We start from the raw sequence: 24,315 nt of genomic DNA, 5'->3' as shown, positions 1-24,315 counted from the left end.
GTTAGTAGCCTAATAGTGAGACATTTTTCTCACTAAACTTGTTTCACATGTTAACATGTGTATTGTTTATGTGGTGTGACTATATTATTGACACAAGGAGCATTTTATTACGGAGTAAATGTTTACAGATTGGCCCCATTCACCTCCATTATTATATAGGTGCCTCACCGTAACCTATTTTTTTCTTTAATTTAAAGAATAGAAGGGAGGAGTAGAAATTAATTGTTGTGGTATTATACATTATGCCACAAATGCTCAACTGAGCTTAACTTGTACGAAACCCAAAATATTCCTTTAAGTCTGAGAGCATGAGAAGAAACAAATGTGTATTTGGATAAGAGTGTGTGTGAGTTGCTTACAGTCACCCGGTGTGTGATGACTGTCTGTAAAGCCTCTGCGGACACCTGCAAGAGGTTTCCCACTCTCCGAGCCTCAGCTTCACTAAAAATACGCGCGACCTCAAACGATTCACTCTAATTTTGTGAAAAGACACACACACACACACACACACACACACACACACACACACACACACACACACACACACACACACACACACACACACACACACACACACACACACACACACACACACACAGACAGACACACACACAGACACACACACACAGCTTATCGTATACATATTTTAAAGGGTCCAACATCCTAAAATTGTCCATGAAAGGGCAACCAACCACACCTCATAGGAGCTAAAGCAAATGTTGCCCAGCTGCAGGATTGATGACAGAATGCCCCAAATTGTTGCTAGTTGATCTGCATGTAAACCAACTGTCTCCAAGCAGTGGACCAACAGCAGGAAGTCTTGCTTGTCATGCTTCCCTTGTAGCTCGCAAGCCCTGCCCTTAAAAAAATCATTCAAAACAGGAATATTTAGAAATATAAGGAAAAAATCACAAAGAAATTGGCTATTCATGGGCATTTCTTTTACCTGGTTGAGGTAGAAGTACGTTTCCGCTCCTTGCAGGTAAATATCCTGCTTGTCCCACTCATTCATCCCAGCTAACAGCTCATAAAACACATGGTAGTTTCTCTCCTCTTTAGCCTAAAGGAACACAGTTCCAGTCAATTCAATTATTTTTCCAGATGTCCTTAAGTGCAAGCTAATGAATAAACATCTAACCTGGAAGACAATTCGTGATTTTTCTAGGAGATATTTTGACAAAGATGTCCCGACAACAACTCCACTGAAAAAATAAATGAAGATCATATTATGCTCATTTAATGCTCACTGCCAAATCAGGCCAACAACAACATGCAGTACACTTACTGGCGTATGTGGATGTGTAGGTACTTTCCAAATCGGCTAGAGTTGTTATTCAGTATAGTCTTGGCATTACCAAAGCTCTCAAGAATGGGCAAAACATCCATTGGCTGATGAGAGGAAGATATTTCTTTGAGTTTTCTATCGTATTATTGCTAAACTTATTCATATGGAATAACAAATTGCTTTACCTGGCGTAATTTATCGTTTCTGCCTTGATACATGGAACTCAGGTAGTGGACAATGAGCTTGGCAGCCTCTGTCTTACCTGATCCACTTTGCCCACTGTTGAGACATTCACATTCATTAAAATGTATAATATAGGAATATGCAAATGTATAATTGAAAATGTACAGTCAGCTGGTCATTATAAATGTAAATTTCTGTGTATGTATATGCATATGTTTGCGTATGCATGCATGTATGTATGTATATGCATGTAAAAATGTAAATGTATATGCATATGAATCATACCCGTAATCCTCCTCACCTTATGATGATGCAGTGCTCCTGGGTGGTGTTTTGAGATTGGCAAAAGGCAGCATCTGCTATGGCATATATATGACTGCAGGGACAGTGAAAATCAATCTTTCAACTTCATTGCTAATCGCTTATAAAAGAAAAAGAAAAACATAATTTGCCTACTGCTCATATGGCAAAAAAAGATATCTATAGCCAAGCCATTCTTGAGTCCTCAGTGAAAGCACTCACGGAGCATTATTGTGCTTCTCTTTACCCTGGTACTGCTGTCTCATATCCTCAGTGTAGATGCTGAGAAGCTTGAAGGGGTTGATGGACAGAAGCATATTGCCAATATACGTCTGTTGGTTTCATAAAATGTTTTAATAAAGTTGAATTTGAGAAAGAAGAGCATATTCAATTGTATAGAAAAGGTAATGTATACATAAATGGAATCCCGATGAAATCGCTTCTTCAGATTCAGCAGAACAGAACTCTCACACACCTCTCTGGAAAATGTTTTAAAACAATTCAAACAAACTCAACATGTCATCTACAGATATGCAAATACATTTTTTTTGTTCATATAATTCACTCTTTACTACTGTGCCTTTTATTTCCTAGACAGTTTACAATGAGGAAATGTGCATCAGATGATTGACTTACTCCAGCTGTGCCAAATCTTCCACCTCATCCACCTCCACAGCTTGGCTGCTTCCTGGCATCATTACCTGAGGCACAAAGTAAAGGAAGCAGAGCAGATCTGTCACTGAGAGCCCCCAGTGGGCAGACATGTGGATAACACCCACACTCTTTCCCAGCTATGACATCCTTCTCTGATTCAAACAATAAACATGTAGATATTACTGCATCCCTTATAACATCCCACATATATAATTATATGCAATTACAAATGAGTTCAACACCAAGAATTATGTAAATTATTTAGCAAATATCGTACCTGTGTGCTGTTAAGTCTCTCCTCTAGCATTTTTTGGGTCGGATCTTCAGATTCCCATGGGCCTTTAACATTATGGACTGGAATGATGTGAGCATGTTCATCATCTTGATACACCGTCCATTTAGTGAGCTTCTCCACCGTTTGATGGGGCAGGAGGTTCTCTGAACGCAGCCAGTCTTGGGGATCACCACACATCTCTTGAGTCTGAGCCCAGTGTAGCTCCATAGCGGAGGGCAAAAGACCCTCACCCATCAGCTCCGCCACCTCTCGGTCTGCTTCTTCTTCATAAGAAGGTTGCGTCACCCCATTCCTCCTTGTCTCGGATTCTGCTGATATATCTGCCTTCCTTATATTCCTCTCCACTTCTTTGCTCTGTCCCACACTTACACCTTTTATCAAAGGTTTTGATATAGACAACTTGGTGATGTTTACTTGCGAAACCCCTAGTTTCCCCTTGGCGGCTTGTAATATACCAGCTTTGATCCCTAATATTGGCTCTTTGTTGTCTGCTTTGACCTCTGGCTGTCCCTCAGTCACTCGAGAGTTTGGACTGCTATTCTTATCACTTTCACTCTCCTGAGTGTTTTTCTTGATGGACCTTAGTAGGCTAAGATCTGGCTTGACTGGAAGAACCAGTCGAGCACCAGGCTTTGGTGGTTTACGCTCTGTACTGCCTTCATTGCCTGTGCTGGTGCCAGCAGATGGACTGGTGGCTTCCTTTGCCTTGTCAATTTTGTTCATCCTTGGGAACACAATTGCATATTTGGCATCTCCCGAGTTGGCCTTTTCCTCTACGTCTTGTGGAGAGGAACAAGGCTCATCAAAAGAATCACCTTGGGGATCAGCTGTAATACCCTCATCTGTCTTGGAATCCTTTGAGGATGACACTTCCTTCTTTGATTTTCCACCACCTGCCATCTTCATAACCATCTTGTGTCGGATAAGACTCCTCTTTGACTTGGTACTGCTACTCCTCTTCTTTAATGCCAAAGCAGGGAGCCATTTTGAGACCCCAATCGCTTGGGTGACTGCCGATATTTTTCTTCGAACGTGAATGCTCTTTGGCATCGTCTTTTGAATCCATCCTGAGACACGCCGCAATGTCGTCATGCCTCTTTTTCGGGCCAATAAACGCTCTGTTGACTTTGAGGACATTTCTTCTTCAGGCTCAGCTGCATCTGGCACTATTTTCTCACATGCATCTTGTTTTAGTTCTTCAACAGCCTCTACGGTGTCTTTTGAAGTTTCCTCTTTGGCGTTCTTTCTTTTATTATCTTTCCCTTTGCCTTTCATTGAAAATAACCCACGAGATTGTCTGTTCAACAATCCTTTTGGGCCTTTTGTTGGGCTTTCTTCTTGTTGATCTGCTTCCTCTGTCTTGGCAATTGCCTTTGTTTTACTTGCCAACTGTAGAATTTGAGACTTACCTTTAGTGGTGCCAACTTTGGAGAGAGCCATTCCTTTAATTTTGTCTCCTTTTGAAGACACACAACCTTCTTTAGGGTCCTCTCCTCTAGAAGCCCCCTTCTTCTGTAGTATCTTGGATTTTAACATCTTTTTCTGCCCCTGGAGGTGGATTGTCAGGTTTAGTGGTCCTGGTTTTGTTGATGAACGTGCCGTCTCTCCCTGTGTGCTCTCTTGCTCTGTATCACTCATTACCTCCTCAGAGTCTATTTCTTCTAGTTCCTTCTCGGGTTCAATGATTTTACTTTCAGTAGGCACATCAGAGTTGTCCTCGCTCACACTTTTCTTCTCCTCGTCTTCTTCCTCCTTTTCTGTTTTTTTGTCTACATCTGACAGCTCTTCTTCACCACTTAATACACTTGCGTCTGTCTCATCAGTGTCCTCGATGCAATCTGACCCCTCCTTCTTGTCATCCTTACCTTCTTCATCACTATATTGCTCTGAGCTCTCTGCTTTCTCGCTCTCCGATTCATCCTCTTCGGTATCTACAACTTTAGCACCTCTCCTTCCACCTTTTGCAGGAGTTTTGGCTAGACTTTTTTTCTGGTCAGGTTTTGATTTGACAGCTTTCCCAACTCGTCCTCTTACCGTATTGCCATTAGTAACCTTAGCAGGTAAGATTTTGCCATTTTGCTTTTTCGCTTTGGCTATTTGCCTAGAGGTCTCTATCTCTTCCTCTGGTTGTGCCTCGGTTTGGTTACTCTTTGCAGTTTTCTTCTCCTTATCTTTTTTGTTCTTCCCTTTCCCAGCTATCTCTTCCTTTACATATGTATCACCTTTTCCTTTCCCAATTTCATTATTATTTGAGAGAATTTGAGATCCAGTCTTTCCTCCTTTTTTCAGGGGAACTTTTTTGTCTGTCTTTCCTGCCACTGCTTTTTGCTTCCCTCCTCTAGCCCTGGTAGGGGATTTGGCTGGAGGCATGATTCCGGGTCAAAGTAACCTCACTGGTCCTCTTTCTGACTTTCCCCCTCAATGTCAAGACATTTCTTCAATGACCTAAGAATACTAAAATATTTTCAAAGATTAAAAAATCTGTGTCAGAAAGATGCTCCAAAACCGTAATATCATTATGCTAATCCTTTCACATTTTTTTTTTTACTTTTATGCAGGTCTAGTGAAACTGATGCATATCAGCAACCTTAACATGGGTGGAGATCATGTGTCATGTCTATCAACTAAAGTGCAAGGTGTACCTGACCTAATGGTCACCATTAGGACTGGGTTTCAGGCATTTAGCTCTTCACTCTCAATAATGCCAATTGGATTAGATATAGACAGATACAGACAGTATAACAAGATGCTTCCAAGTACTCAATTACAATTACCATTTCTTTTTTAGAAGAAATTCCAGCATACAATTAGAAATGGGCATTGATTCATAAATCAAATGACCATTAACAATCAGAACAAAAAAAAAAAAAACTTACTGCAGGCTTTCATCTGTGCACTACCGCTGAATGACTTACCTATCTTCTTAGGTACATATCAGGCACTAAGGGGGTCTGGTGAGTATTTCTGCTAGTCCCGAACACTCCATGGATTGATTCTGTGACTAGACTCAAACACCAACACAGTCTCTCAGACAAACACACACACACACACATTCAAGGGCTGTAGTGAATAATTTATGTTTGACGGCACACCATACAGTTATGCACCCATTCATATCGGCAGCTGCTGAACAGACGGTGGAAAGGTGAGAGGCTTCACTGTAAGGGTGACAAAAGGTGTTGATACATGAGAGAGCAAGAAAGACACTAACAGATGCTCACACATTTACAAAGAAATTCCAGAAGACATTCCGTCACAAACCTTTCAGAAAAGTATGTTAAGTTTTCTTTCTCTATCAAGATCTAGATTGAATGTAGGATACAAAATTAAGCGACAAAACACACGCACACACACATAGACGTAATGATTTTTATACTGCAAAAACGATATCCTACACTAACCTTACCTCTAAAACCACCCATCACAGAAAACTTTCTGCACTTTAAGATTTTCAAAACACTGGATTTAATATGATTTATATGAAGTTTTCCTCATGGGGACCAATTCCCCCCCCCCCCCCCCCCCCCCCCCCATAAGGTCATAATTTACTGATATTACAATCCCTGTGGGGACATTTGGTAACAAATGATTAATGTGAGGTACACAAAAAAAACTACAAAACAATCAACAACCTATGTATCAGGATAAAAAATAAATATTAAAAAAAGTTTTATATCAAAGAGAGTAAATACTAAAGTGCATTGTGTAGATTAAGTACATTGTCATTTATAAATTAGTATTTTTTCGGTCCTGTCCGTAAATCAAATGTGGGCTTTGTTAATAATTTCATTGCCATACTAGGAAATTATATACAAATATTATATTATTAGTCGTTTTTAATTATTTGAATCTCATTTATATTCAGAAGCTACTACTTGACCATACTAATATAATATATAACTTCTACTTCACTTACTCTACTTAATATAACTTGCTTGTGCTGTGCGCACAAAATCGTAAACAGCTATACTCCAGGATTCTTTAAGAGACGGTGTCCAATATCAGGTAAACATCTGAGCTACTGCGATTAGGGAACAAAGCATCTCTCAATTATAGATGATCAAAACTCTTGGCCAAATGTGTATGACAACAGATCAGACCAAAGGGACATTACTTTTCAAATGTTTTCAAAAGCTACAACCACCTTATAAGAGCCATAGATGACTGCACAGAAGCAAAGTTAGAGTTCACTTAGAAAAGAGGGATATGGAGTTAATGAACAAATTTAGCTTGAGTCTAATATTGGACCATTTTTAGCATTTAAAATTAGACTAGCAAACTTAAACAAAATGCATGTTCTGCCTGAATCTTTACTGCATTTATATATTTAATAACCTCTTATTGGACTTCGTCACTTCCCTGAATTAAACTGAAATAATCAAAAATTATGAAAAAGACAGAATTTTGTGTGAAAAATCTTTACTGAGAAGACTGTAGTGTGAAGTTACAAAGAATAATAATTAGTGTTCTCATACATAATCATGTTTCTACAAAAATATATTCTAGACCCCCCCCAAAGAAAACGCTAATCGCATTTCAGGAGACAGTACCAAAATATTTCCTCAGATCAGAAAATACAGCCCTCCGTAAAAGGAACCCACCGTCAAAACAGGTACGGATTTTCATATACACATATATTAAAACATTTGACTACAATATTTTAAAATTACATTCCTAAATTACATCATTCATTATTGGCATAACAAAAAAAGTTTTACATTAAAAAAAAAAAGAGAAATTAAAAACCTAGCCCATCAGAAAGCTGTACACCCTAGAAACTACAGCATATGTACTACACAGTAGTGTACAAGTACCTATAAGAACTTTTATCAACCCACTGTTCTCATTGGTGTGGACGGGGGAAAGGCAACACTACTTTTGGAATACAGTAGGGTTTTAAATGTGTATGGGGTTTAAATGCAACGGTGTTATAGCATCTAATGCTAACATTGCCTTGTCGTCCTACCCTAATTCGTCAGCAACAGCTAATGGTATCTTCACCCAGGTATTATACACCATCTATGCAAATTCTGAGGTCCTTAATTTGGTATAAAAGAAAAAGTCATGCATTTAAAATTAATTTAAAAAACAAAATTGTCAGTCTTTCAAATGCCACTGCATTTGCTCAGGTTGCTGCACAGGTAGACGCTGGTGGTGTGAAGGTGGTCAGTCAGCATGTAATGGATTCAGTGGAGATACAGTGATTGGTCTTAGCAGGCACAGGTGGTGGTCCCTCGCTCTCTTCTCGCTGTCGTCTCCCTGGGTGTAGAAGCTCTTGAGTGGGAGGTTCCTCTCTCCAGGGCAAGGCTTTCTCGTGGTTCAGTAGTGGTACTAGCAGTAGTGTTCAGATCTTAAGCAAGTCTGGAGTGAAGAGCGGATCCAGAATCGTTCAGGCACGGGGAATAAAAGGCTCAGTCTGTGGACACAGCAGAGCAAAGCAGTGCATGAACATAAAGCTATATAATAATATTGGTTTCTAAACACAGATCAAGGATCAATTGCACCTGTCATGATAAGGACATTTTATCTCTGAATCTTAGAAAGATTTATTCACTTTAAATAAAAACTATGATTTCCTCACACATTTATGTACAGTACGTTGTAGAATGTTATTAACAATATTGTAAACATCAATAAAACAATTATAATTTAAATTCTACATTAAAAATGAAAAAATGTAATCTCTTTTTGGTCTTAATTTATTCATCATCACTAAACTATAGTGTGAAAGTAAAATGAGCTAATAAATAAGTAACAATAAATAAATAAATAATAATAATATTAAAATGGACCGAGACCAAAATACCATTTTTTAAAGATAGAGGAGATGAGAAAATTGATCCACATTTAATAATAATAATAATGTTATTATTACTACAATTATTATTATTATTGAAGCGGTCTTGGCCTTTATTTCTTTGCATGTCATTAACATTGTATTATAATGACCGGTACAAACCAAATAAATTTATGAAAAAGTTAACCCAAAGCACATTGTGATTATTATGCATAATATGAAAACCTGACAGCTCTCAGAGCACTTCCAAACACACTACTGCACCGGAACACATACATAAATATCTGCATTTAAAATACTAAGAAAAAAATCCAACTTTGGAAGGCATTGATCAATCTTCTCTCAAATTCTTGCAATAGGGCTAGTTACAATATGACTATTGGAATAACAATTTATGCTAATCGGGGATAGAAAATAATTACCTCCATTGCTCAGGATATTGCCTGCTTTTGGCTTAGTCTTCAGATTGTTCTCTAGGAACGTCCTTTAAACAAACAATTGGCATATTATTCAAACCTTACCTGCATTAATGAATATTAATAAAGTGATAGAATCTATATTAAATTAAACTTTCTTACGTTTGATCTCCTTCTAGGGACTTCTGGATCTCCTGAAGCACACCTGTGTTAGAGCAAGATGTGATTCAAACAAGTATTCAAAGTTTCCCCCGCAAATCACTAAGACACTAAATACTACGTGTCCAGCAAACACCATCCTCACTAGAATTGCTTGTAAAGTACTCAGAAATTAGCTCTTCTCTTTATAAACAACAAATCATCATAAAATCTTTTGCACAGATATTAGTATGATAGTACTATTGTGCAGGCAGTTGGAAGTGTTACAGATCATGCACACACCAGGCCACGATTAGTCAAACAGCATGTTTAGATTATTGTTTTAGGCCAATTGCATGTCACAAAACATAAAACACAAAACAGCAAGCAAGATACAAACAACCTGATAATGCTCTGAGGTGTTACACATCTAAACTACGTCAGAATATCCTGTCTAACTGCTGATTCCTCATGTACTCACTCTCATCGTTGAGCAAAGCATGCTCCATTACTTGTCTAGCAGAATTCTCTGGAACACACAAGCACACTGATTAGTTGGGCGAAAGCTTGCAAATGCTTTAAAGAGGAGTTATAAATACAATCCATAATTGTTGCAACTCGCAGGTCACAATAGCGTTGTTTTAGTATTGTTTATGTATATTTTAATGTTTTATATATTTTTTATATATATTATTTATAAAATGTATAGTTTTTTTCTTATTATTTGAGTTTTCATTGTAATTTTAGTTTAAGAGTCAGTAATTTAGTTTTATGCTTTTGTAATAAAAAAAATAAAAAAAATAATAATAATATATATATTAATGACATATTTAGGTTTCATTTATAGTAATTCATAGTAATTTTAGTACCTCAAAGTTTAATTTTTATCCAACAAAAATTTATTTCAGTTACTTGCCAAGGCAACATTTCTAGTTTTCATTTAATGTTTATATTTTATTTCAATAAACATTTTTTTTTTATAGTTTTAGTTACCAATACCAACTCTTGATGACAAGCAAATTATCTAATAAAATATAATTAAACAATGGGTCTCATTCACTAACTGTGTGTAGTCAAGTATGCTGAGAATGACAAAAGGAAAGGGTGTGCAGAAAGCCATTATCTGGTTTGGTAGTTTTATGCAAATTACTAACCTTTTTTTAGTAATTTATGCAAATTACTAACCTTGGGCTTACGGTCGCTCATTAAAATTTTTCTAAATTAATTAACATTAGAACGAGGTTAAGAACAAATTCATGTGCATATGCACGTGCTGTGAATGAGGTAGAATTTTTTTGTGAAAAGTTCTCCTGTGCATGTAAAAACCAATAATCCACACAATAATTAGTGAATGAGACCCAATGCTTTCCAATGCACACGATACAACTCCTACTTTTCGATGGAATACTTGATCGTCATTGGTCAGTAGCAGTTTGTCTAATAACATGCACAAAACTCAAAATTATGATATTTCTGAGTGCAGGCTGTATTATACGATATGATACCAGTATGTATATATATATATGCTTGGTGCTTTTATGAGTTTATGAGCCTTTAGCAAAATTCCAAGAATGAATGTGCCGTTTTATCAATTATGGATTGTCTAAGCATGTGACTTATTGGGATAAAATGGGGAAGCATTTAACAAAGCACTAAGAACATGCGTGTTTTAGGGTTGGTTGGATGCTTAGTTTGCACAATTCACACAGATCTAAAAAAAGCAAAAGAAAAGAAAAAGCAAATTGAATCTCACCATATCCATCACTCTCCCTTTTGAAATTTCTGGAAAGACCGAACATCAATATAAAAACACTTATTAGTCATTGACAACAGGAAAGCAATAATGAATTCTGAATTATTACACAACTACACACACCTGTGTTCAGTAGGCACTCCATCTGGCTGGTCCTTGTGGACGGGACTTGATGGGGTCTTGGGCCTCATTTGTAGGGGAGCCTCAACCAGACAGCGTGGTTCCACCACCAAGCGGGTGGAGAGAGAAAACCGCTCAAACTCAGATGGGGAGATCAGGTAGAAACCTGATATATGACCAGACAGACAGTTTCAGAGTAGATTCATGCTTTTACATAAGTGAGTAAATGCACTGTGTGCATGTAAAAGTGAGCATTTCCTACCTTGCCCATATTTGGTGAAAACACAAGATGCGATTCCACTGACGTCTTCTCTTCGTATGCAAGGATAGTGGACCAGCATTTTGATGGAGGGCAGAGAGATGGCATGTAGTTCACCCTGATTAGTCAGCACCACCAGGCTGCTCTCCAACTGTTCATCGGTCCGAGAGCCAAACCAAGCAACGCCCACACGGCGGACACGAGAGCCGTCAACTGCAGTCAGCTTCAACTTTGACTTGCTGCTCACTTTAGGCAGGGTAAACAGCTGTGCCACACACAAATACGGTAAGACACACAATCTATGTTGGCAATGGGCGAAAAATAAATTGTGTCGTGCTAATTCTCACCTTAAATTGCTCCTCTGACACAACCAATAGTTGGTGCGAACCATGCATTTCAGGACTGCGTGCCAGATCATGGGCCACCTCCAGGGGCTCGGGCAGAGGGGAGCCCTTGCCATCCAAGACCACCAAACCAACCACTGGAGCACGATGCATCAACTGAATCTCTTTAGCTGGGGATGAAGAAGCACTTTTTTCATAGAAGATCCGTTTATGTAAGCAGGGTTTTTTGCATACTATTGTTCAAAACGTTGGGGTCAGTAAGATTTTATAATTTATGCCATCAAAAACAGTAATATTAAGAAATAATTTTTACATTTATTACAATATAATTATATACAATAACTGTTATCCATTTAATATATTTTAAAATGTACTTCATTCCTGGGATACAAAATGTAACTTTCAGAAGCCATTAGGCTTCAGTATCACATGATCCTTCAGAAATCATTCTAATATGCTGATTTTGTGTTAAAGAAACATTTCGTATTATTATCAATCAATCTATCAATCAATCAAATAGTTGTGTGGCTTCATTTTGTGGGAACGAGATAATTTCTTTAAGGATTGAAAAAATCCTGATGAAGAGAAAGTTCAAAAGAGCAGCAATTTAAAAAAGAAAAAGAAAAGTAACATCTTTTGTAACATTGTAAATATATTTTTTCTGTCACATTTTGTCAATTAAATGAGTTCTTGCAAGGGATGTCCCGATCAGGTTCTTTATGGCCCCGATCCGATCCGAGTCAATGAATATTGTCATATGGACATAGAGGCTGCGTTTACACTTGGCATTAACATGCAATCACCATGATCCGATCAAGCAGATCGGATCATTAGCCAATCATGACATGGTGCGTTTACATTTGTTCATATTAAGTAGCCTCTGTATCTGGACAATCGATCGGATTTCTGTTTTTGCATAATATTTAAATTAGGTCTGTAGCACGACACCAAATTAAGAGTTAAGATGATACAACTTAAGCAATGTCCCAATTGCTTTCACTCACTCACTTTACTTTCCTGTGCAATCTCCAGTCTTCGATCAAATTAAGTTTTTTGAACGAAGGAATACTTGATTTGATCATACAAAAATAACTGGGTTGATCAAGTCACATCATCGATCGCCGGGGTTTAAGGTTATAGCGCGCAATGACTATGTGGGAGAATAATAAACATGCTGAAACAATAAAAACATTCAACATTTTAAAACATTAAAAAATAAAAAGTTTATTCCCATTATTCCTGGTCTTTTCAATGTGTATGTGGACAACATCCGGATACAGGTCACATGTTAATGCCAAGTGTAAATGCAGCCATAGAGTTCCTCAAAGGCTCAAATGTAAAAAAGGCATATCTATCACTACAGAGTAATTTTTATAGATCTAGACACACACTATAAAGGTATAATGGTGGACATTGCAAACAGACTGTGTGGTCACAATTATGAATATGGGACCACTGATATAAACTTCTTATATTTTATATGTATAATAAGCAGAATAATTGCAACAAAAAAGTGGATTTAAGGTTAGAAAGCATGAAGCTCACGGCGTCAGAATGCCAGTCTGTCAGTCAAGTCCAAAGCAAGACGCAACCCATAGCAATGCTTTATGGCAACGACGTCTCTCAGACAGTCTGACGGCAGATAAAATAAACAGTAAATAAATTACTTTCGAGTGATTCGTTTTGGTTGACCAACCCACTTGAAGGCGCATACCGCCACATACTGCACGACACCTACGCGTGACTTAAAACTTAATCAGCCCTGATATCGATCTTTGAGATTGGCTAGGGACATCCCTAATTCTTGCCAAATAAAAGTATAACTTTTTTTTAATAAAAAATAAAAAAAAGTTCTCTTTTCATTATGATCCATAATCCTATGTTTAAATGTATTGTTAAGTGAAATAGAGTGCCAAAAACTCCCTTAAAGGGTTAGTTCAAAGGGTTTTATTCACATTGATCTCTTTATGAACTTTTTGAAGCTTCAAAGTGGTAGTTGTCACTACGCATCTGTCAATGGAGGGACAGAAATCTCTCAGATTTCATCAAAAAGATCTTCCTTTGCATTCCGAAGATCAGGGGTGCCCAATCCTGCCCCTGAAATGGACTGTCCAGCACAGTTAATCTCCAACCCTAATCAAACACACCTGAAGCAACCAATTAAGGTCTTTAGGATCACTTGACAATTAAAGGCAGGTGTGTTTGATTAGGGCTGGAGATGAACTGTGCAGGACAGTCGATCGGCAGGAGCAGGATTGGGCACCCCTGCCGTAGATGAACAAAAGTCTTACGGGTTTGGAACGACTTGAGGGTGAGTAATTAATGACAGAATTTTCATTTTTGGGTGAACCATCCCTTTAACTGTGGTGAAATCACTAACACACAAAACTTACTTTTATAACACATCAGCAACAATATTACTCTAAAAGACATCCATGTTCATTAAATGCATTTATTAAATGATTAATATGTCTGTTCATCTGCTTCAAAGTTGAAGATCTCTTTAATTGTCATTTACATGTTCTTTTTACCTGCATGAGCCGATACTGGATCCTCTGCCCTTCGTTCCAGTGATGGCACACGGAGGACATGCGCAAAGACAGCTCCGCCATTGGTTCCTGCCCACAGTGAGGGCGTACAGTGAGAACCTGAAAAAAAGAGAGAGGCAGCTGATGAAGGTCTTCTGCTAGTCTAAGAGGATACATTGGGAATACTAACCCTAAATGTAATAAATCAATGATTTAAAAAACACTGTGGTACTCACTATCACTGACAAACGTATCTGCGAAGTAGAGTGTTCTGACGAGGCCTGTAAAGGAGTCGTCAGAAGAACGGGCTTCGATCTTTCTCTGTACAGGAGCCAACTCCATCTCCTGCAGAGCTTCGGCGTCCAGCCTGGCATTGATCTCCTGCAGCTGTGGAAACATTATTAATATTCACTATGGAGCCAGAACCACCGTTTCAACAACTCCAAAGTATGCAACGCTAATCACTACCAAAATAACTGCATGGATGATGCCTAGTCACATGTTAATTTGACTGCTGAACCAATAACTGAACCACTAGAGAAGAGAGCCGATACACACCTTGGCTGCGTTGTTAGTGTGGTGTTTTCGCATGGAGACCCGGCTGCGGCGAATCCTACGGAAGGACTGTCGCAGGGACTTTTTGATAGACTTGACACGTGACAGCGGCCCCTCCAAGGCCATCTGATCACTGGGGTTTAGCGTGCACCTGCAAACAGACAGCAAACAACTATTAGCATTCTTCTCAAGAGGAAAAAAAACTGATAGAATTTATAATTGTAATGACCTTAAATAGGTCTAATGGTCTTAATAATCATAAATAAAAGGCTTTATATAACTTTTACTGAAAATAAAAAATTGTAGCTACATACATACAGATTTTAAAAAAAATCTAAAACTAACAAATGTAACTTTTGTGCCACATATCAAGTCAAAAAGGTGGCAATTTTGAAAACACTAAAATATGACAGATTTTTTTTCTCCATACATTCATACTTAGCAAGGACACATTTAATTGATCAAAAGTAACAGTAAATACATTTATAATTTTATTTAAAGTGTTCAATTTAAAATAAGGGCTGTTCTTTTGAACTTTCTATCCATCAAAGAATCCTGAAACAATGCATCACGGTTTCCCAAAAAAATATTAAGCAGCACAACTGTTTTCAACATTCATACTAGAGTGATTTCAAAAGGATCATGTAACGCTGAAGAGTGTCTGTACTGGAGTAATGATGCTGAATATTCCGCTTTGCCATCACAGGAATAAACTAAATAAAATAAAAAAAACTAAATAAAAACATTTATTTTAAATTGTAATGTTTCACAATATTACTGTTTTTAGGAAATTTTTATAAAAATAAATGCACCCAAACTTTGGGGAAATATACCGGTATATATATATTATATATATACATATATATATATATATTTTTTTAATAATAGGCGTGATTTACTGTTTAAATTACTTTATTAGACAGTCATTTACAGTCTAATAAAGAATGAGTATGTACATTTGACTTGTATTGCACAAAAAATCTATAAATAATAAAAACAATATTTTCTTTAGTTATGCTTAATATTTACTGTACATCATATTTAATATTTTAACATGTTTCATATAAAAGACTTTAATGCAAAGTCAGACTACTATACAAGTAGTGAATCAGACTACGTGCACATTTTCCATTTCCATGGCGCATGATAAAAATATACAATGGTGACAAACACTATAGCTATAATAAAGACTTCCCTTTTCGGAGGGAACATCTTTAGACAATTGTGGTGATCACATCAGTCTAATGTGCTTTATATTTCAGGTTATTTTTAAAGGGTTATTCCTTAATGTTCATTTGTATCCCCCAAACAGTCACTTGTATTAACAGTGACAGATGAACCTTTTGTACTAATAAAATGGTTTTCTTCTCACTTGAATAAGACGCTATTCCTCTGATGGTAGTCATATAGGCCAAAGCCATGGCTGGTACCGAATGCAACCAGTTTCCACTCTGAGTGCAGAGCGATTGCCGTGACCACAGCGGGCGGCTGGCACTGCACCAGGGCGAAGGGCTGGAAGCCTGGAGGGAACAGCACCGGCTCCAGCCGCACGTCTAGACGCGCTTGGCCCTTCCAGCGGAAGCCCTCCTGACCGTGCAGCAGGTCCACCACTGTAGCCTCAACCATCTGCTCAGCAGCCTCGTCGTTCAGCTCCATAACCAGAATCTGAGTGGGAGGAGAAAGACAAATGAAAAATTACATTTACTCAAAACTTTCTGATAGAAACAGATGAAAAAAAACGACAATATCTCAACTTCTGCAAACAAATATCCTCAAAGCAGAGTACACACTTTATTTGTTCTTAAAGCACAATACTTTTAGCGTGATAAGAACTTTGGGTAGCGTTCTGCCAGCACATCAGAATAACTTTACTGAAACCTCTCAGTAGTTCAGTGAAAGGGCAGAGCTATTGATCCTGAAGAGAGGTTTTTAACTGAGCTCATCTCATTTCCTAATGGCAGACATGATGTGTAGTGGACTGTTAATAAGCTGCTAAATCAGAGCGCTTTAGTCAAGTTCCCTCTCATGATTAATTCTCAGCAGTGACTAAAATGTATGAGAAATCAGATAGTTTCCGTGACAACTGGATGCACTCACTGGAGGTCAAAGTTTAAGGTCAGTATTTAAAAAAAGGAAAGAAAAAAAAGAATACTTTTACTCAGCAAGGATTCATTAAATTGATAAAAAGTGACAGTAAAAACATTTGTTATGTTACAAAAGATTTACATTTTAAATCAATGTCCTTTAAAACTTAAATCTCCGAATCATGGTTTCCACAAAAATATTATGAACCACAACTGTTTTCAAAATTGATAATAATAAGAAATGTTTCTTGAGCACCAAATCAGCATTTTAGAATGATTTCTGTAGGATCATGTGACACTGAAGACTGGAGTAATGATACTCCGCTTTAACTTCACAGGAATAAAATATATTTAAATAGAAAATTAATTAATTTGTAATAATATTTCACTATATTAATGTTTTTACTGTATTTTCATAAAATATATGCAGCTTTGGTGAGAGTTAGAGAATAACAAAAGTAACCATTTTTGTATTGCTTGTTTTAATGATGTGTGTGAACCGAGTCAGTCATCTCTTAAACTCCCAAATGCAAACTCACTTGTCCTGCAGTTCCAGCCACTGTCAGATATCCACTGTATTTACACAGATGGATCTTCTGAATGCCAAGCCGAGGGTCGTCGCTATATGGGTCAAAGCAGCCCACCTGATATATTGAAAAATAATAAACACTGAATCAAATGTTTGATGAAAACTGTAAACAGCTGTGCTAATAATGGGATGTTGATTGTGAGTGGTAATGCTTGTTTTAGGTGAGACAGACCTTGCGGAACGGAGGCCACTCTCCCTCACTGCCCTGGTTCATGTTGTCATTTGGGTCGGAATCTGTGTGGAAGACTCCCGCCGTGCTGAGCTTGTACATGGGGTAAAGACAGACCCCTGAGGCGTCCCAGAAACGTACCGTGCCATCTTCATGCCTTTCAAGAGGAAAAGGGATACAATTAACATGAAAGGTAAGATTCGTTTTAATAATCAGTTCCTCATTCACTCCAGGTGAAACCATTACATCATCTTAACAGAACATGTTTCCTTGTTATTCCTTGGGTCCATGAGAAGGGAAAACCCCAATTATATTAAGCAAAGATTTTAAACCGGGTCCAAGTACCAAATGAGAGTAACAATTAGCGTTGAAATAAATTTGCTGTAATAATACTCAATTTTAGGAATTGTGCAATAACACATGATTTAATTTGCGAAGTAAGAACAAGAATCTGATCTTCCCTGTTTTTGTTATCTGATGAAAGTTATGTGAGCGAAACAAAACAGACATGAACAGTGCAACATGTTTTTTTTTTTTACAGGTTTGGTTTCCACTGAAGTGTTTATTCTACGGGTAACTACTATTCAAAGGTTTGGGTAAGTTAGTTTTTTATTTTTATTTTTTATTAACACTTATTTTAGCAAGGATACAATTAAATTGATTTAACAAAAGTTGTAAAGATATTTCAATTTCAAATAAATGCCGTTCTTTTGAACAACCTATTCAAAGAATCCTGGAAAAAATTATTTTCATAAAAATATTAAGCGCCACAACCATTTTCAACATGGACAATAAAATACATAACCCCAAAATAAGTTTATTAGAAACATTTTTGAAGGATCATTCTAAATCATTCTTCATTTTGACACTGTTTATAATTATGAAGAGAACAATTCTGCATATTTTACAGGTTGAAACCAGTGAATTCAAGACTAAGATCACACCAAGACCGACAGCGTTACATCACACACATCTACTCACCCCGTGAGGAGCAGGTCTCTCTGGGGAGGGTCTGGGGCAAGATTCTGACCTCCATTTATAGGCCAAGGCTACAAAAAGACAGATTTGAAAACAAGAACTGAATAGTTGTCCATGGTGCTGCTAAACAGAAACCATTGTTAATAAGATTAATAAAGGCCTTTATACGCTAAAAGCGATGCGTTTGTGTAAGAAAAATATCCATATTTAAAACTTTATAAAATGAAAATAACAAGCTTCAGACAGACGGCCATACGCATCGATTTACAGCGAAAGAGTAACCCCTGACCTGACACATGATGTATTAATGAACGTAACTAGAAGTCTAAAACGAGAATTTTTAAAGAGAAATGTCAGAGGACTTCGATATAAGAGAAGAGAAGCTTGAATTTGTTGCCCAGCCCTATTTATTTGAACCGCGAGAGGCATCAAAGCTTACAATTTCATCGCATCAGGGGTTACTCTTTTGCCGCAAGTCGACTTGGATAGGCCGTCTGCTGGAAGCTAGTTATTTTAGTTTTTAAAGTTTTAATTATGGATATTATATGGATTACTTTTATGGATGGATGAATGCACTTTTTTTGGACTTCAAAATCATGACCACCATTCACTACCATTATAAAGCTTGAAAGAGCAATCCTTTTTTTAATATAACTTGTGTTCGTCTGAAAAAAGAAATTCGTGTACACATAGGATGGCTTGAGGGTGAGAAAATCATGGGATCATTTTCATTTTTGGGTGAACTATCGCTTTAACCCAGAAAATGACAGTACAAAGCATTTCATGTGACTATTCTCTTCCTGGTGAGTTGTTTTACTCAGTGACATGCAATAAGCTTAATATTTCTGTATTTGTGCAAGCATAATCTTGCCTACCTTCTTAGAGTAGTGTGTGCTCTGCTGGGCTCCTGCAGCGTGCACTCTTTCCCACAGTTTGAGTGGGATGGAGGAGACGTGGTGCGAGCAGGTAATGGCTGAACAGTGTAATGGCACCAGGTAAGGCGTCTGGATGACGGGCCAACCCTCAGTCTGCAGATCCACCACCACAAGTTCCTCCTCCACCAAAACCACAAGAGCGCTTGGCTCACCTACAACAAAGACACATTTAGACCACTTAGAGGAAGTGTGCTGACTGTAGCTCAGCTAATATGTTTAAGTAGATGTAGAAAAAAGCATGTAAAAGGAACCAAAACAGTGCGTTTGACATTTTAAAGAGGAAAAGACCAATGAGTCTCTCAGCATGTCTCTCTACCTATGTGGTTCTCTCCCTCGCGAATAACAAAGAAGTCGATAATACGTGAGGTGAAGTCCAGCGCCTCGTGGGTTTTGCTGTGGATGACGGAGATGCAGTGTCTGTCCCCGTAACTGGCCCTCGGCATCCCTCCGCTGAAGATGAGGAATGGAGGACTAGGAGGAGAGGACAGAAGACATTATTTTTGGATAAGAGTTTACTAAATGACAAATCCCCTTTGGATCTTCCAGAACTTTCTAAATATTTTGATGAAAATTGAGAACAATAAAGCAACATGAAATGAAAGGACAGCATGATAAAATGGGCTAGAGATTTGTGGTTAAAGAAAAATCAGATAGAGGATCTTAATGTAGAGTGGAACATATTAACTTTCATGGAAGGTTTAAATATTAACCCAACTGTGTGAGTCATGGAGAAGCACTCTGTGGTAAAGACACCACAAGCAAACACACCAGTCTCAGCATCAGTTAGTGAACACTCACAGTACTGTCCAATAAAGAATATACAAGACTCACCCTTCTTTTGATGGCAGCTGTATAATTTTGGATATGGCCTTGCAGGGGAAGGCACCTGTGTGGAGATGTAGCTCATTTAAGGACAGATAGCTCAATATGAATACATTTGATCAGTCAAAGATACAGGCTTTGTTCCAAAACCTAATGATCTGCCTAATATGTTAGGCATCATATTAGGCACCAAAAGGAGGGCATCACAATTATGCCACCTTTAAAGATGCCTTGTTTAGGTCAAATTCTAATTAAACTTAATTGAATTGAATTGAATTTTATTATATATATATATATATATATATATATATATATATATATTCTTCAAAGAATCCTGAAAAAGTTCACACAAATATATTACAATATAAGGACCATGTGACACTGAAGACTGGAGTAATGGCTCTAAAAATTAAGCTTTGCCATCACAGGAATAATACAACTTTCAAATATATCAAAATAAACTGTTCTAAATATTATTCTTTTTTTTAACAGCATTTTGATCAAATAAATGCAACCTGGGTGAGCATAAGAGGCTTCTTTCTAAAACATTTAAGAATGTAGTGAAAACACACATGGATTGTATTCACACTACAAACGTATATTTAGAGAACATACTTTATTAAAGGTATTTAATGTAGTACATATGCAGAAAGCACACAATTTAGGACAGCATAGGTTTTCGAACAGAAGTACCTTTTTAAATTGTAACTGAAAAGAAGTAATTCCGGTAAAACAATCTTACCATACGGAATCTCCTGTTTCTCGGGCTCCGTTTGCGGATCCTCACCAGTGACTGTCCACTGGCAGTAGCTCCCATCACTATGGGAACTGAGAATGTTCGCACCATCCTCCATCCAGCAAACACTCTCTAGTTGCTGCAGAGGACACAAAAAAGGGGAAATTACAGGCCTCTTAGAACCTTTTTTGAGTAGAGTAAGTTTTGAGTTTCAGAGCTTAAATGACAATGTTGCATTATATAGTACCTGTGTGCTGAGAAAGTGTTGGATGGGACGCTGCCGATCCAGATCCCACAGAACCATCAGGCCTCGGCCGTAGCCAATCAGCACCTGCCGTGGGTTGAGCGGGTTCTCATGCAGAGCTTCAACACACTCCAGATTCCTGCGGCCAGCATAATCCTCTGGAACTCTGGGAAAGTAGCGGTGAACAGATCAGCGATCACAAAGAGTAACTATAAGTCATCTCGGGCATGCGAAAAGTGTTGCATTATACCATTCCAGAGAAACTATTCGAAGAATGCAGCGTGTGTATATAGTCAAAATGAATTGAGAGATTATAGAACTGTAAGTCACAGAACAAAGAAAAAGTATATTAAATATGCTAATTTTAGTTCTTGTCTTTAAATACAGAGTTCATAAGCAAAGTGACCAAACATTAGTTTAACACTATTTTGGGAAAGATAAAAAACAGAAACATCAGATAGGTTACATTAAAGACAGTTTTAAGATAAATATGCAATTTAGTATGGACAAATTCAACATTTAAAGCCAGCATGCGTGTTATTTAGAAAGAATAGTACATATAAAAAATAAAAAAAATAAAAAGTATGTGGCTTTACATGAATTCATAAATCTGACCAGTGTGACGTCTGACCTGTTCTGTACATCCTCCACGCTTATGTTGTTCTCCTCCAGTTCTCTGAAGCCTGGCACTTCTACAACAAACACGTGTCCTCCCTCAGTGCCCAGCAGCAGCAGCTCACCCGATGAGTGTGCCAGGACGGCCGTGACCCGCGTCACGCTGGGAGGGGCGCTGTCATATCACAAGAGGGTCAAAATGAAAGCGCTAGTGATTTGTTTTCTACCCCAGTTACGCTTAGATTAGACACTGGATAGACAGTTAGACTAAATGGCTGGCTTATTTTTAGGTGATATACACTTTTTAGTTCCAATGCACTATAGACGTTTTTCTTTTTAATAATAACCATGCATACAAAAATGCATATTTTCTATGTGCTGTCATAAATAATTTTAACCAGTTGCAACCTCTTTTTAAAGAGTAGTTTTTGCGATCATTTTTGAAATGGAGCGTTATCTATCCATCTGAATCGAAACATTTTGTCACTTTCATCCACCCACACGGCCAAAATTAGAAACGGTACATATATAAATATATATATACAGTGCCACAGTGTGTAAAATTATTAGAACTGTCAGATTTTTTTAATGTTTTAAAAGTCTCTTCTGCTCACCAAGGCTTCATTTATTTGATCCAAAATATAACCAAAACAGTAATAATGTGAAATATTTTTACAATTTTAAATAACTTTTCTATTTGACTATATATTTAATATGCTATTTATTTCTGTGTTGGTAAAGCTGAATTTAGCATCATTACCAGTCTTTAGTGTCACATGATCAAATCATTCCAATATGATGATTTGATGCTCAAGAAAGCATAAAACTTACGCTTTCATAACACTTATGCACAATAATAATAACACTTATTATTATTATTAGTGTTGAAAACAGTGGTGTAAAACATATTTTTCAGGAATATTTGATGAATAGAAAGTTCAAAAGAACATTTATCTAAAATAGAAATCTTATGTAACATTTATCACTACAGTTCAAAAGTTTGTGGTCAGTAAGAGGGGTTTTTTTTTTGGAAAGAAATTAATAATTTTATTCAACAAGGATGCATTACATTTATCAAGTGACAGTATAGACATTAGGTTGCAAAAGCTTTCTATTTCAGATACAGTAAATGCTGTTCTTTTGAACTTTCTATTCATCAAAGAATCCTGAAAAGAAATTGCACACAACATTGATAATAATAAATGTTTCTTGAGCAGCAAATCGGCATATTAGAATGATTTCTGAAGTATCATGTAACACTGGAGACTGGAGTAATGATGCTGAAAATTCAGCTTTGATCACAGGAATAAATTACGCTTTAAAATATAATCAAATAGAAAACAGTTATTTTAAATTGTAAAAATTTCACAATATTACTGTTTTTGAATCAAATAAATGAAGCCTTGGTGAGCAGAAGAGACTTTTTAAAACATTAAAAAATCTGACCGTTCTAATCATTTTGGCCACCACTATATATATATATATATATATATATATATATATATATATATATATACACACACACCGGTATATATAAAAATAACACGCACGTAAATACATATAAGCAGACACAAATATCTGATGTTTTCTGATCAATGAGATTTCTTTGTGGTTGGAGCTACCCCAGCATGACAACAAAAATAAAATACAAACGATCAAAATGTCACTTGTTGTTGGTTAATTACATACTTGAAGCCTGTATTTATAATAAGGCAGGCATTATAGTAATCATTCATGGATGGATAGAAAATGACATCACAGATTGCAAAAAACAGCTACTTTGAATCATGGAAGTCACCTGACAGTATGTGTACACTATGTATGGATTCAGAGCACAAGTAGCGTCTGGATCAGTGTGACTCAGTGCTCGTCTCATTCTTTGGGTGTGTGCGTATTACCATCCGAGTACATTAAAAATAAATCTTCAAACATGATTATATTAGATCGCGGTGAGTATGTAGGTGTGGGCTCTTGACTCACCCAGGTGGACCAGAGAGAGTGAAACGTCCTATCTCAAGCAGCTCGGACATGCTATTATGTCCACGAAGCGTCCACATGTGCAGACTATTGTCATCCAGTAATGTGACAAACTCCAACTGCAAAAATTAAATAAAAATAAAACACAGGCATAAATCAGAATTTAAGTAAAATTAAGTGCCTTTATTTGCAGAACAAAACTTGTAAAGAAATAAATAAAGTATTAAATTAACTGTGAATTATCCAAAAATAGTCTGCCTGCCTGTCTGTCTGTCCTATAGTATCCATCGAATTGATCATATCTATCGTATCTACTCAGCCATTGTATCTATCCATCTATCTATCGTTTTGTGTTAAAATAATATGTAGAGTTCTTGATATAAAATGTCTCATACCATGGTATAATATTTTGCTGATATCTTGAAATAGCAACCTCACCCAAAACCACTAATGACTCATTGAAAGCCAAATTCCAAAGACTGGAATGAAGTCCAAATTAACATGCACAAAAAATAAAAATGTGATATCAAACGGTGAAT

General features: G+C 37.1%; 2 protein-coding genes across 3 annotated transcripts in view; both read right to left on the bottom strand.

Moving 5' to 3' along the window:
• Positions 1-5,087, bottom strand: part of myo15b (myosin XVB) — a gene marked incomplete at its 5' end in the record, with an annotated part of 30,179 nt that extends 25,092 nt beyond the window's left edge. The window contains 11 exons of the mRNA XM_079594377.1: positions 360-473; positions 698-859; positions 947-1,060; positions 1,139-1,202; positions 1,286-1,389; positions 1,471-1,564; positions 1,770-1,844; positions 1,991-2,100; positions 2,184-2,247; positions 2,405-2,469; positions 2,700-5,087. Coding sequence (XP_079450503.1) covers positions 360-473; positions 698-859; positions 947-1,060; positions 1,139-1,202; positions 1,286-1,389; positions 1,471-1,564; positions 1,770-1,844; positions 1,991-2,100; positions 2,184-2,247; positions 2,405-2,469; positions 2,700-5,087 — 3,354 coding nt within the window. The remainder of the gene's footprint in view (positions 1-359; positions 474-697; positions 860-946; positions 1,061-1,138; positions 1,203-1,285; positions 1,390-1,470; positions 1,565-1,769; positions 1,845-1,990; positions 2,101-2,183; positions 2,248-2,404; positions 2,470-2,699) is intronic.
• A 2,038-nt stretch (positions 5,088-7,125) lies between these two features.
• Positions 7,126-24,315, bottom strand: part of llgl2 (LLGL scribble cell polarity complex component 2) — a 28,682-nt gene continuing 11,492 nt past the window's right edge. The window contains exons 5-26 of one of the 2 annotated variants that reach the window (XM_079595120.1): positions 23,780-23,895; positions 21,816-21,974; positions 21,188-21,350; positions 20,947-21,079; positions 20,214-20,268; positions 19,699-19,853; positions 19,323-19,534; positions 18,451-18,518; positions 17,473-17,626; positions 17,251-17,355; positions 16,000-16,292; positions 14,631-14,778; positions 14,309-14,459; positions 14,076-14,192; positions 11,548-11,714; positions 11,204-11,465; positions 10,945-11,107; positions 10,822-10,850; positions 9,550-9,597; positions 9,093-9,135; positions 8,937-8,998; positions 7,126-8,133 (exon numbers count right to left, since the gene is read on the bottom strand). In XM_079595120.1, coding sequence (XP_079451246.1) covers positions 8,129-8,133; positions 8,937-8,998; positions 9,093-9,135; positions 9,550-9,597; positions 10,822-10,850; positions 10,945-11,107; positions 11,204-11,465; positions 11,548-11,714; positions 14,076-14,192; positions 14,309-14,459; positions 14,631-14,778; positions 16,000-16,292; positions 17,251-17,355; positions 17,473-17,626; positions 18,451-18,518; positions 19,323-19,534; positions 19,699-19,853; positions 20,214-20,268; positions 20,947-21,079; positions 21,188-21,350; positions 21,816-21,974; positions 23,780-23,895 — 2,808 coding nt within the window. In that variant the 3' untranslated portion in view covers positions 7,126-8,128. The remainder of the gene's footprint in view (positions 8,134-8,936; positions 8,999-9,092; positions 9,136-9,549; positions 9,598-10,821; positions 10,851-10,944; positions 11,108-11,203; positions 11,466-11,547; positions 11,715-14,075; positions 14,193-14,308; positions 14,460-14,630; positions 14,779-15,999; positions 16,293-17,250; positions 17,356-17,472; positions 17,627-18,450; positions 18,519-19,322; positions 19,535-19,698; positions 19,854-20,213; positions 20,269-20,946; positions 21,080-21,187; positions 21,351-21,815; positions 21,975-23,779; positions 23,896-24,315) is intronic. The other variant, XM_079595121.1, reaches the window with a different exon arrangement.

Source organism: Phoxinus phoxinus (genome assembly GCF_949152265.1).
Source record: "Phoxinus phoxinus genome assembly, chromosome: 21".
Lineage (NCBI taxonomy): Eukaryota > Metazoa > Chordata > Actinopteri > Cypriniformes > Leuciscidae > Phoxinus > Phoxinus phoxinus.
This window is presented reverse-complemented; position numbering and strand designations above follow the sequence as displayed.